This window comes from Varanus komodoensis, unplaced genomic scaffold, assembly GCF_004798865.1.
Source record: "Varanus komodoensis strain SLA01 unplaced genomic scaffold, ASM479886v1 scaffold5, whole genome shotgun sequence".
In the NCBI taxonomy this organism is placed as follows: Eukaryota; Metazoa; Chordata; class Lepidosauria; order Squamata; family Varanidae; genus Varanus; species Varanus komodoensis.
Window position 1 is genome coordinate 4231945 of NW_025336087.1, and position 14593 is coordinate 4246537.

The 14593-nt window shown below is 41.6% G+C and overlaps 1 protein-coding gene across 1 annotated transcript; it reads left to right on the forward strand.

Moving 5' to 3' along the window:
• The first annotated feature begins 903 nt into the window (after positions 1–903).
• LOC123031294 (granzyme A-like) lies at positions 904–13200 on the forward strand. The gene is made up of 6 exons (XM_044446110.1): positions 904–910; positions 2727–2786; positions 4765–4891; positions 7434–7575; positions 10385–10651; positions 13039–13200. The coding sequence occupies exons 1-6, from the start codon at positions 904–906 to the stop codon at positions 13198–13200; spliced, it is 765 nt and encodes a 254-aa protein (XP_044302045.1).
• The last annotated feature ends 1393 nt before the right edge of the window (positions 13201–14593 follow it).

Sequence of the window (14593 nt, forward strand, 5' to 3'; positions counted from 1 at the left end):
ACATCATCTCAGTTTATAGTCCAGGTGAAGCCAACTTTGCCACAGATGTGTACTGCCAAAAGTCAATTGTTCCTTTTTAAGAGGATCTGGAGGCAATAAACACCAGTTGGATGAATGCAACAGATTTTATTGAAGACTGCAACAGAGTGAAATAGCAATATTTAGGTACTTCCTGCTATTGAGAGTCCCTCAAAGAAGGACATGCATAGACTTCTGGAAGATGCTGACAGGTAGCACCTTCCATGGGTTCAGGTCTATGCTGAGATTCAACTGACCAGTGTTCTCAGACTTAACTACCATGAAGTTTCCATTAACCACCTGCTGATTAGATTATAATTTATTAGCCTTGGCAATGTGTTATACTCCTGCAAATGATTAGCTGCATAAAGTGACAATCAGCCAACAGAGAGAATTCTGTATCCATCACATAGTAAACTTTCAGGCTTAACCTTAAAATTCCCTTATTGTAAACTTGAAATTCTTGTCAAGGATGTATCTGACAGCCAACAGCAACTTAAAGCAGGCAACTAACTAAGAAAAAGACATGTGTGGCCATTTAAAGGCTTAAAAAGAGATATGGCACAAAAGGAGACACTGCAGTATACCATCTAATTCCTCAATTTACAGTCATTCTCCACATTTGCACCATGGCTGAAAATCATCATTGCCCTGAAGCTGTGTATTAGTGTCTGTTTTGCCCTGAAGCCTTTGTTGGGGGTGAGAAGGGCATTTGCTCTTGGTGCACATTCTCAAAGCCTGCTGACTGGGATTCAGAGGAGGAGGAAGAGCAGGGGGAAGTCTCAGGGTGTGGGCCAGTTGTAGACATTGAAATGAGAGAAGTGGAGGTGCTTATCTCAAGGCCAGACTCCCCAGGTGCTCAGGCAGCCTCTGAGAAGGACCAAGATGTACAGTTAGTGCAAAGAGGCTTGAAACAGGGCAGTTTCTCAGAGACAGGTGGGTATAGCTCTGATGATGTGATGTCTGCAGGGGAGGGTGGCCTAATTAGAGGACTGGCCTGTAAAGAGGAAGTATGCTTATTTCCAAAAGGCCCCTCCTGAAAGGATGGGGCCCAATCATACTCATAAGGAGAGTCCCTAGAAGTAAATACAAAATTGGGTTCAAAGAGATTCCTTCTGGGTCTTTGTGTTTCTGGAAAATGCTTTGGTCAATAAAGAATATTTTACAAGAAAGATCTATGGCTTTGAATATGGGAAGGAAGGAAATGCATCTCATGACAGCTTTAGAAATACAGAAGCAATACTCACACCCATAACTGAAATTAAATTAGTAACTTCCTGTTCTTAGACATTGGTTTCTTTGTCATTTCTATGTTCACCATCAAAGCAGCTTTATTGTTTCACCTCCTTTGAATTAAAACCACAGAGGAAATCCAATAAACCAATATTTCTGTCCTATGTTCTTCATAGTTGCAATAAGACAGAGTGAGAAAGATTACCTCTGCCATGTGGCCCATCAACCCAAACTTACTCTTAAGCATCTCTGTGGTGGAAGCAGAAAAATATGTAGAAGTTCATGTGTGGGCAAAATTGTGTGCAAGAACTGTATTCCTTGGAAATTAGGATAGCCTGAAAAATTCAACTTGACTATGGGTCGCTTCTTCTTTTTCTTTAGTCCATTTTCAAGATTTTTAAATCCGAATATTTCCAAACATAAGCTGCCTTATCAGCTGTAGCATAAAAGATCATATTTCCTTTCCAGCTCAGTTCCATATCTGAACGTTCCATTTATTAGCTACATTTTAATACAAGAATATAGATTTGAAACTCAAATTAATGCTGTTTTGGTTAAAAATAAAATACCATTTTTAGAGCTTCCAACCACCAGACCACCCAGTTAGCTTTAAGCACAGTGCTACTGCCTTCAGCCTGTGCAAACACAACCATCCCTACTTCATGGGACTTCATATGAATGGGATACGATGATCCCTGAATATCATCATTTCTCTTTCTCTGCCTTCCTCCTATCAGATCACTCACATTCTTTCCATGTAGCTCTTGGACTGTCCCCTTAATGCTAATTTACAACAGTATTGCTTTGCACATATATGTAAAAGTGTTCTTTCGACTTCACACCTTACCTTGGATCTTCTCCCCGCTCCCTGATTTTCCCCTTGTCTGCATCTTCATCTCACATTTGCCTCTTTTAAGGGGTCTGGGACCACTCTCTTCTATAAGGAATAATTCATAATTCTGCAACCCCCCACTCTAGACTAGTATTCAAATGGACAGGACACCTGGAGAGAGAGGGGGAATTTCTGCAGGCTCCCTTACCTGACCCATTAATCTGTTCTGGTGCGGAACTGAGCACTCAGGAGGCCATATTCAGAAGGCACCCATTCTGTTTTGCAGCTGGGGGTCACCAAAGCAGAATAGTTATCTGTCAGAACACATGTGCCAAAGAATGCTTAACATCTGCCCCATCATTCAGCTCCAGCAGTTGCTGGAGGAACAGAGGTGTGATGTCATAATCATGCCAACAGTGGCTGTTCCCAGTCTGTCTCCAGGCTTGGAGTTGTCAACCAACTTTAAAGTACTTCTTATGGACATTATTACATCAGCAGCAATTACTTCATTCTTTTAAATATTATGTGTCTGAGGTTTAAAAAATGCCCTTAAGAGGAAGTTATGAAAAAACCAATCATTTATATGATCAATCTTTATTAACTATCTCATTGTTATGGGGGAATGCAGGGTGGCAACTATGAGGTTTTCCTTTATTTTATGCTTTTCCACTGCTATTTTGTTCCTCCGAATTCAGAGAAGTAAGTGCTTGGCTCTTTCAATGTATGGTTTCTCCCCTACACCCAACGCCCTGTGTAAGTTGCTAGAAATGACAAGGAAAGAGTAACTAGGGCTGGGAAGATCTCTGGGTGAGGAGGTGGGAGCCCTCCTCACTGGGCAAAGCAGGGATTCCGGAGCAGTGCGGGGAGGCCCAGACATGGTGTGGCCCATAATTATAAATACTTTCAATCAGTACTTTTAGAGTTACACTACTTCAGGCATTTACCCTGCTACTTTTCCAAGGCTTCTTCCATTTTCTTCATGGAAATATGACTGTCTCTGTTACATTTGGAGTTTTATGGGTTTATTCTTTCTTTCTCTGCCTTGCAGTTCTACTATAGCAAAGTGTCATTGTACTATAGTAGAACCACTAATGTCGACAGGCATTTTCTAGCTTTTCATCAAAAAGTAAGGGAAACCTTGCCCATTATCCCTGCTCTAAAAGCTGTGAAAACAGCTGCAAAACACAAGAGAAGGCCTGGTGGGTCAACATGCTATGGACCCAGCAATTACCATGAAGGAAGGATCCTGAGCACATAATAGATACCTTATATAGACACACCCGTATGCTGTACTTTTTCCATTTCTTTACTATTTGACTCCCAATTTGCAGCATTTCTGAACCCCATTTTCTCTATACTCCACACTCATTGCTTGTATGCCAGATGAGGATAGCCCTTTATGTATCCAATGAGATTAACCCCAGTTCAACTCCAGCATGCTCCAGTCAGTGTAGGATTGCACCGTAAGGTGTGATAGGATGCTTTGTACCTAATGAACAGGATCTCAGCTTGGGCAGCGGCGGACAGGGGAGGTCTGATAACGGATCAGCGCAGGAGGAAAAAGGGATGTAGCCTTTTCTCTCCTGCTGCAGTGGTAAGGCAAATCCCTTTTCAGAAGTTAGTATTTGGCTCAGGAAAATCTCCCAAAGTCTAAGGGCAGCCCAGGGCATGCAGGGTATTTAGAACTCACTTGCCTCAGTTCTAGAATAATATTTTAGCCCAAAGGTGCAGAAGCATGTAGGAGTCAAACCCAGCCCTTCTGATGTCCAAATCCAGCCTTCAGGAGTTCGCCATTTGGGCCAGCCCATTCTGCAGCTCCACTCCCTTCCCCAGCTACTGATTGCTGATATACCAGCGTTTGTGCCCCTGCCGTCACCCATTTCAGAAGGCTGAAATGCCTCTCCAAAGGCTTAGCTACTGGCATAAGAGTGTTAAGCTAAAATATGCAGGTTATTTAGAATATTTTTGGTCCAGCCCCATTGTTTCTACTCTTCCTCTTTTGTTTTTTGTTCCCAAATTCATCCTACCTGCTGAAAGTTGTTTACATCCCTCCGCTGTCTGTTCCACCACTTGAGTGTCTCCAGGAAATCCTGGGTGTAGGGCACTCTTGACTGTTTTGGGACTGTGCTCATTTACCAACCATCTCACTGTCATTAGTTGAACTGAAAGAGATAATCTCAGTGACAATGCCAAGGATGCCCTGGGGGACTTTGGCATCCATACCCAGGGGTGTCTCTGGGTTTCCCTTAGTCCCACAGTAATCATTGGGCCATTCCAGAATGACCTTGCCTCAACATATATAAAAGGTCTAGCATTTTTTCTGGATTGTGATGTGATGTAGAATGAGGTGAGTTTAAGGACCCAAGGTAGGCAAACCTCAAATTTCCATTTGCAGTCAAGGGTTATAACACCTCAAAATTGCCAAATCTATTGAGATGTTCTATATTTAGTGTGGCTGACACTAAAGGAACAACTAACAACCATCCAATTACTCCCCTCCCCCACAACACACGCTCATCTGTCAAGACTCATAGGTAGCAACCACACCAAGAGCTACTTTGTTAACCCTTTACACAATTACTTTGCTTCCCACAAATTAACTCTCACCATGGTGTATATGATACCACTGAAGCTGATTAGAATGGCTTTCTCCACAGGTCAATCTGCAGGTGAAACTACAGATGAAAAGGAAGAAATATTCCCAGCTTCAAGGCCATTCATGGTTGCCCTCTTCAGAAAAAAGCATTTATTTTGTGGAGGAACTTTGATCAAAAAGGACTGGGTATTAACGGCAGCCCACTGTTTTCCGTAAGTTGGAAGAAATATTCATTGTTTCTACAGAGTTCTTGTGGTGTTAGTTCACAAGAGGAAGCCCGACAGGCATTCTTCAATTAAGGAGTAGAATCGGCTTCCTTGTGGGAGGTGCTGGTAGCAGCTACCTCCCAAGAAGGAATAAGTAGAGAAGAGAACCCTATATAACTTTATCTGGATTACGTGGCATAAGACGGCCCGGCATCAGTGGGAAATGTGTATAATAGTCCACAATGTGGCATGCCAGGAGATGTCGTCTAAGAGCACAACAATGAGGAGAAGCTTAGTTACTAAGAATGACAGTTTCATTCTTTGCTCTTTGACAAAATCATCTGTTCCTGAACCCTCAATATATTTAATTTCCAAAATTGGTATTTCTCACACTCAGAATTCTTCCCAGATTTGCAGTAGGTGATTAATGCTTCAAGAACTTCCTTTAGAGACCTCTGGTACTTGCGTTCTGGGGAAATTGAGTGGCAGAACTGTAGCCTTCTCACTCAGCAGCTTTCCTGGAGAACCTGGTCCCAGATGGTCCTCGCTACCCACCTCTCCCCTGGTAATTGTGTAAAGGGATGGAGGAGGATGCGGGGATGGGAGGAGAACTAGAAAGCACCTCGTGGTCCCCTCAGACCTGGAATGAGCCCTGGTCAGAACACTTGCAGAGCTGTGGTAGTGAGCATCTCCAATGGAGTGGTCTTGGTATGAGTACCCAGCCTGCTGATACCAAGCTAGTCAGCGGCTTTCTTCATGCAATGAAGAGAGAGCAACAGTGGTGCCACTCTGCTTATGGAAGCTGCTCAGCACCAGCTCTGTTTAACAGGTAGTAGAATATTTCATAGATTTCTGTCTCAAACAGTTAACAAATACTTCTATTTCTACTGCTTCTTGTTGGTGATGTGTTTCTTTCTGATTTTTGTGGTGGCTTTATCTGTAATGTTTTGGGTTTTCTTTCATTTCTGACTTATTATCTATGGCAGCTTTTTAACCAAAGAAAAGAAAAATGGGTTACACAGATTTGAATGAATCAGTTTCAATGCACACATAACGTGTGTGCGTTTGAAAATATACGTTTCTAAGAATTATGCATAAACTTCAGCGAAGTATCCATATAAATATCCATTCTCAGATGGCATCTATAAACCACCCATATATGTTGAAAGTGCTGCAGATTCTTCAGTCCAGTGCATTACAGGAGGGTGGGGGGTGGGTGGGTGCAGAGAATCTATCTGCACTGAATGTGCATGCAGTTCTGCAAGGTACATAGATAATTTAAAAGAGCATGTACATCAGCAAATATTAATAAGTGTTCCAGTACAAAATTTATCTTTAAAACGACTTTCTCTCCAAAGGGGGCAACTGCTGGGGATTACCAAAATGTATGTTTAAAAGAAGCATTTTTCCTCCTGCAATAAAAGCAGAAGACGAAGCCTCAGTAAAGCAGGATTAAACCCGTCCAAGTAATTCTCATTAAAGAGTCATTGCAGCATCTAATAGACATGCACTAAAAAGGTTTTACTGAAGAAGATGCAACCTGAGATTCACAGGTGCATCAGATGTAGATGCCAAAGCAGAGATGCACTGATTAGTCAAAATGGGACAATCCAATTCCCTATTATATTCCTGCTTAAGGCCTTGTATGCTGTATTTATTTACCAATACCATGAATATAGACCAGACAGTTTACCTTGTCTGTCACAGTAAGTGCTGTGAATAGAGAGAAGCTAAAGCTGTAAAAGCCAGGGGGGAAACCTACATGCTAATAAACAGTGCAATGGTAAGTACTGTTGTTCAGCTCTAGTTAGCCAATCAAATTCAGTCCACAAAATGAGGAATGATAAAAACTAATCTGCAAATTCACCAGATGATCCATGGTAAGACTTACCTGATACATCCATGTCTGCCACAAAAGTATCTTCTTATCCATTCTTAAATCTGGATTTCCCCACTGAATCAAATTAACATGAGAAAATGGATCAACAGCTATGTTATTGCTTTATTAGCTTCATAGTATGATGTCCCAGCTAAAAAATGACCTAAAACATGGGTTAAATCCAGATGTAAACTAGTTCTACTGCACAGGATCCCTCTTCCTTCTCAAGGCAGCCCCTCCACCCCTCTGGAAAAGTTACACAGTGAGACTGGGCTAAATGGGGAAATGGCGGTATGAGGCTCGGGGGTTATCCCTTTTCACACCACGAGCCTTCCTTTTACAGAAGGCAGAGCCTGGATCGAAGCCCATATACATGCAACAAAAATAAAACAAGCCATCTTTTTTGTAACATTTGAAGCATTTGATATCTGGACTAGAAATTGGGTTTATTTGTTTATATTTTACTGTGCAAAGTTGAACCTTTCTTAATCAGTGCAAGATAATGAACCTGGTACTATTCTATATTGAGGATGCGGTTCAGAATATATTACAAAGATAAGCTGATGTAGTTTTAAAAGAAATGAAGAGCTGTGTGTCAGTCCAACAGTTCAGCATAAAGGGAAGCAAAATGGCAGAGTTGTCAATTATTCTGTGCTGTTTTCTTTTCAGGAATGAATATACACGTGTAATTCTTGGAGCTTATTCACGGACTAAAAAAGAGGATGGAAAACATAAAGCTAACATTAGTAAAACATTTTCTTACCCAGGCTTTAATCCAAGGATATTTGAAAATGACATTATGCTTTTGCAGGTAAGTTTTTAAAAGTGAACATGAATCTGTATCAAATGCGTAGTTTGTTTTAGCCTTAAAAATACTAGCTGAGGTTGAACTAGTTGCTTAAATGGAATGTATAGTGCAGCTTGACAGTTATACTGTCAGTAAAATCTCAGATTTACTTGTTTGCTTATGTTATATCCTGCATTTTCAACCACAAATGTATCCAACTTTATAGAAAGAGGAAGGCAATAAATTCAACCTAGAGTTTTCTTTCCAAGAATGGAAGGACTCCCTCCCTCTGCTGAAAGTGTCCAGTTGAGCAAAACATGGTGGGGACGGGTCGGAGAGTGCACAAGGAGTAGGAGTCAACAATAAGGCTGCAAAGGGCAGGCGGTTCAACAAAGGTTATCTCTTTGTCTGCCCTGCTGCCCACTTCTGTTGATGAACATTCTGAGTAGCACTGGGAACTCACCAAACCTCGATTCTCCTGACCACCTTCTAAAAACCTGTTTCTGACCAAGCAGAACATTAATCCTGCTCTGCCGAATCCTGCAGATGAAAGGTGCATGACTGCTGGCCATCACCAAAGCCTCTTCCATGGAATATAATACCAACATGTGGGTCCTCCAAACAGTAATTCCAGCTGTGACAAAAAAAGTGTTCAAGTGCTACAGCAACTGGATGGCATGATAACAAAAGGAAGCACTTCCTTGGTGGGAGAAAGCCAACTGAACTATTTCTTCCTACAGTTCAAGGCAATCCCATGATAAACAGCAGGGATACATACACATGGAGATTTTTCAGGCTCCTGTCCACCTGGTAAACATTAATTGCTTGCTTGCTTATTTATTTATTTTAAACTTTTCTATACCGTCCCATTACAGACATCTCAGGATGGTCTACAATTCCATTAATAAAATAGAATAAAAATAGAAATAGAATAGGAGTAGCATGGCATCCATAATACAATAGAATAGAAATAGAAATAAGAATAGAAGTAGCATGGCATCCGGTATTAAGTATAAAACCACCAATTAAAACAAATTAACAGTTAAAATATTGGGAGAATAAAAAGGTTTATGCCTGATGCCGAAAGTAAAGAAACGTTGGCACCAGGTGGAGAAGGCGCCTTCTCTCCTTCTAGAGAAGAAGGTTACTTTCTGAGCACCTAGGGAACACAATACTGATTTTTTTATTTTTAAAAGAATACAATTACAATACAATAAAAAGAAACAACACAAGGTACACAAAAAACCTGTGTGAGTGTGCGCATGCATGTGTGTGTGCATGCACCCCCCCCAAAAAAAACACACACACACAATGCACCCCTCCACTGGGACCATGGCCATATAATATTTTTCCTTCATTTCTTTCTTCTTAACTAACTTTCTGCTCTTTCAGGAATACCCTCTTCCATCCAAAATTGCATTGCATCCGTTGAATGTTTAATACCATTCCCTTTTGTTAGTACATATTCAATAAATAAAGCCCATATATCATCGAAATCATTCTTCGTTACCAATCCCTTTTTCACTCTAATCCCACACGTCAATGCATCATTAACAGCTATATTCCAAACCCCTTTATAGCATCCAGTTAACTGAAGATCCCATTTCTCCTTCCAATTCTTTGCTATTATCAGTTTTGCTGCTGTTACCAAATTTATTAATTCTTAATATTCTATTTCCATTTCCATTCATAAAATATTAACAACAAAGCTATTTCAGGATCTGCAATAATTTTGACTTTGCCCATAGGTATTACTGGAGAAAATCTGAGACCCCAGAATTATTTATTTGGAGATGGAGGCTAATGTTCCATCTCCAAAGATTTTAGAATTTTCATTCTTCACATCACCTGGCAGGCTTTCCCCACCTCTGAATTTCATACGGGTCATTTATTTATTTAGAATATTTATATGCCGTCCTTTTCGCAGAGCCTCAGGACGGCTTACATAAATAATGACATTTGACTACAGCCTGCATGCATAAAATCAAACATCATGATCATATATAGCCCCAGACCATGTGCTCAGTTTTTCAGATAAAAGCCAGGGTCTGGGCCTATTGCACTATTACATTTTACACACAAGGACATCCCCAAATATAGTGATCGAAGGGTAGAATTTGAAGTGCAAGCACTCATCATTACTGTCCTCATAGCCATGTCCCCAAGGAAAGCCCCAAAATTTAGACAAATGTGTTTATCCATCTTTTTCTGTGTATTATAAACTATTTTTAAAGCAAATGGGTCCTACCGACCCATTCAAGACCATGGCCACAACAGGATAATGATACTTTGCATTATGACAGAGATAGCGCATAAAAATATATTATTTTGGAGGGAAATTATTTATTTATTTAGGAAGCTTCTATGCTGCCCCATTCGCCGAAGCCTTGGGGCGGCTCACAACAATAAATAACAACATAATAACAATATAAAAACAATATAATTGGAGACGTCCTGGCCAAATGCATGCATCTCCCCCTCCTCTGCCCAGGTAGTGTGAGAACTGCAGCTAAGCTCCGGGAGAACAAAGAAGCCTGAGGAGGCAGATGACACAATTTAATCAAAAAGCCCTACTGCTTTGACCCTGTGAGTCCCACTGCATCACTCATAAGGCCTGTGTGGGGATCTCTGGAGGTGCTGGAGGTGAGACGGGTTCAACAAGTAAGGGAGATGCAATTATACTCTCCACTGTAAGCATGGAATGGTAGAGGGAGATGTATCAGCTGATCTAGCCCACCGGATGCATATGAAGTCAACTCTGCAGCAGCTTGCATCAAAATCTGCAACTGCCTCCTGTTATACCAACTGTTCTTTTTTTTTATCATTCCTTCAGATTCACACAAAGGGACATATTCATGAACCCACAAATACCATTCCACTTTCCAAAAAATCTGATGACATCAAGGAAGGAACTCAGTGCCTAATAGCTGGATGGGGAACTATTAATAAAAGAAAAGGATCTGATAAACTCCGTGAAGTTAATGTCACTGTCATGAACAGAGATATGTGCAATAACAAGAAACACTATAATTCTGTGCCTCATGTCACAATGAATATGGTGTGTGCAGGTGAAAAGAAAACTGGGAAAGATATGTGCTGGGTAAGAGAGCTTTCTTTTTAAGCCAGTTATTTCTATGTGCCATTCAATTAAAGTACTTTTAGCCAAGCACTTTATTAAATTTAAATACATTTGTATTCTACCAACACCATAATAAATAACGCAAGATACTGAATGAAGATCCCTTGCAATTTACCACCACTCATTATTAAAAGGAAAATTTATCCATCTTTAATTTATAGATACACACACCTATTATTGTAACATAGCAGAACCAAAAAAGCCCCCCCAAAGGAACCAAAGCAGTCTTAATCTGGATCCCTACCAAGTATTTTCCTGCACTGATTAGAACTGAATCTCTATTGACTTATCAGCTAAGACTTTAGTTCAGGGGTCCTCAAACCTTTTCAACAGGGGTCCAGTTGAAAGCTGGCAGCAACCCGGCGTGGGCCGGTGAGGAGGGGGGCCTGGGCACACGGGCTGGTGAGGCGGTGTCAGGCATGCGCAAGGCGGTGTCGGGAATGCGCCACCGCATCTCACTCGCTTGGAGATCTCCCAATGAGTCCAGAACCATCTCCGAGTGAGCAAGCCACCACCTCCTGCCCGCGCAGCGAGGCAGTGGCGTGCATGCACACGGGTGACGGGTGGCAGCACGGCCTGGATAAATCGGCATAGCGGGCCAGATCCATCCCACGGGCCGTAGTTTGAGGACCCATGCTTTAGTTGATGAATCAGCTGGCTACCATGATTAAGTGCACAATCCTATGGAATTTGGGACAGAAAAGGCCTACCACTCACAATATGCCCCAGCCAGGCAGCCCAAGGAAAAATTTAACATCATAATCTGAACTTTCATGCTTGGCTTCTTGTTTAGTAGAATGAAGCATGCAAGTCATAGCTGCGTAGCTTTGTTTGGTGAAGGCTTTAAATCCACATTTGCTCAGAGCTGTCTTGCCTCTGTAACAGCCTGGTGAGCTCCTGCATTGCAGAGGCTGAGGGGCAAAGGGCAGGTGCAGTTCGCATTCCATTCACTCAGGTGGATGGGGTTCACAAAACAAGTGGAACAGAGTTACCTTCTCTGCTTCTACTACAGTGCTGAATAAAGTCCCCTCCCCATCAACACCAGTGGGAGCCCTTTTTCTGAGGCTAACATGGTGGGTTGTTTTTCAGGGCTGCAGTGGATTATGTCTGCAGAGCAAGATTGTTCCTCCCTAAATACTGTGGTTCCAACCTGTGTGCGTGCATGTGTGTGCACAGGTGCATGAGTGTGTGGGCCATGTGGCAATGAGTGGAGGGAGCCCTTCACCAAGGTAGAAAAATTGCACCCAAAGGAAGAAGGGCCTTATTTATCATGCTCATTCCTGAAAATATGTGTGACTTAAGGACATGGTACATAGCAGTTAGCAGCCCCACAGGATAGATGCTTCCAAGTGAGATGCTTTGTGGTACCTTCCTGCTGCCTTATTCTGGGGGTCCAGATGTCATCACAGTCTTCTACTGGTGGCATGCTTATTTGGGTTTTGTAATTGCTTGCACTTTTCCTTGAAGCACAAACCCTATTACAAGGAAACAGATGGAACAGTTAGTAGCATCTGATTGTTCATCTTAGGAGCCAAGTGGAGTGGTTAAATGTTTGCGTGAAAATATACAAAACCCTCTGCTTATGCAAAACTACACAACCGTAGGAAAGATCTGGCTAAGTCAAATGCATGGTCGGCAAATGTTAGAGCTGCGGGAAGGTAGTTTTGTTTGTTGTTGGGTTGCCTGACATGAATTGCAGTGACTACAGCTGCAGGTTTATGATTGGGTTTGGATAACATGAATGAGTGTGAGTAATTGTGGAATTGTGGAATGTTGTTGGAAACCTGGGTTATCATGTTTTCTGACTCTAGCCGCACCAACAAACCATGACTTTTTAACCATGAACTATTTATGAAAGAATTCATGGTTTGTGAATTGTGGGTTGTCCACTACAGTTTTTCACCTCAGCTGGGTTCAGATGACATGATAACTCACATTAAACCCATGCTTCAATGACAACTCGCATTTAACTCATACTGATGCTGAGATGGCAAGCTCCACTCGACTCAGGGAACTCAATAAACATATGAATTAACATCCATAGGACTGGGTTCTAACTAAGTGATTTCACAGACAGACAGACAGACAGATTGCTTGACTTCCAACTTTTTTGTAGAAGACTTTTTTCAGGCTACCAAAAATATTAGTGATGAATGCATCACTAACCATATGTAGTGTTGTGATGGGGCCATCTAGCATGGACATTTAATTTAAGGGCCTGCTAAAATCAAGTGCTGATTTTTTTTTCCATTCTCAACTTTTGGGGCCTTATGACCAAAGGGAGGTATGTGTTATATATCAGCCTAGGTGAAGGATAACTGCATCTCTTTCTCTTTCTTTTTCCCCAGGGTGACTCTGGTAGTCCGTTGATATGCAATGGTGAACAAAGAGGCATCTTAGCCTTTGTTAAAAACTGTGGTAATTCCAGATACCCTGGTGTCTATATGCGATTCACAAAGGAGCATCTATCCTGGATAAATCAGACACTCAAAGATCATAGCACTAAGTGATATTGATTTGATGAAAACTTTTCTTGATATTCCTTGTTTTTCTTTATTTTTAACTTGTAATTTAATTTATGGTCATCTCATTCACCTCTGTAGCTCCAATATAGTTTCCATTTTCACAAATGGAGAAAAGAAAAATGGTACCTCTGGGATATAAATGCTCAGGTTGTGAGAAGCATCCAATGCTTCTGGATCTGTACTCAAATTCCTAGACTCATAACTGTTTTCCTGCAATTTCCTCTTCCCAATTTCAGGTCCTCACTTTACCTCCTTACAGCCAAACCTTGGGTCCCCTAAGCTGAAGAGCAGCTTTTTGAGCAGCACAAAGAGTGACAGTAAGAATGTTGCCTCAACATCCACAATGAAAATGAGGTTTTCCTTTAAAGCCCTTCAGATCCTGTCCAATTAATTTTCTAGAATTCTATGAAGAATTAGGTGTAACTAATTTCAATGGCTGCAGCTGTCTCCAAGCTGGTGGCCTCCAGATGTGCTGGGCTACAACTCCCAGGAACTTCCAGCCCAACTCATTTGGGATGCTGGGAGTTGTCATCCAACACATCTGAATGACACCAGCTCAGGGAAGGCTGTACTGAAACATTTTGAACTCATCAGAGGGTAAGATTACATTACAGCGAAATGTTCAATGGATAATCTGAAATTTAGACTTCCATACAATTTTACAAGGCTAATGGCAGAGCCTTGCATGCAGCGGTTCCATGGAAAATATCCTACATTCAACCTGAAGAAGCTCCAGTTAAAAGAACCTGAAGTGGCAAACACTAAAAGAGCACTGCCAGAAAGCTGCTATGTGTTAGAGTGGACAAGACAAAGCTATCATTAGGTAGCTTCAGACAGCATGTTATAGTTCCTTGCTTATATTTGGTGGATCTTTGTGTGGTGGTAAAGAAAACATGGTTGAAATGCTCCTTGAAACACGCAGGTTTCCTCTAGAAATTTGAACACAGTTTGGAGAAGGAATTACCTCTGGTATTTACTCCTGTTACTCCTTCTAACAGCTTTGAATCAGCATGTTTCAAAGAAACCATGCAAAAGCTGTTTGAGTGAAGAAGAAAGAAGAACCAGAGAATATGTATATGTATCCCAGGCAGGCAGTCCTTTAGCCCTGAGAACTCCATCCACTCTCCAGTGCTCTAGGGCTGGTGTTTGGAAAGCAATTTCAATCAGGACTGCAGGGAGCAGAGACAATGCAGGGAGCAGAGATTGCATTCTCACCCACCCAGAGAATGCAATGAGGTTGAGATGTCTGTTTCCTCACCCCTAATACTGATGGGGGCACAGCAGTCTTGAGAGGATTGATGGGGAATGTGGGGAGGCATTCGGAAAGGATTGTCATTCTGAAAAAGAGCCATGTGAGGCGCATAGCATGCTAGTGATA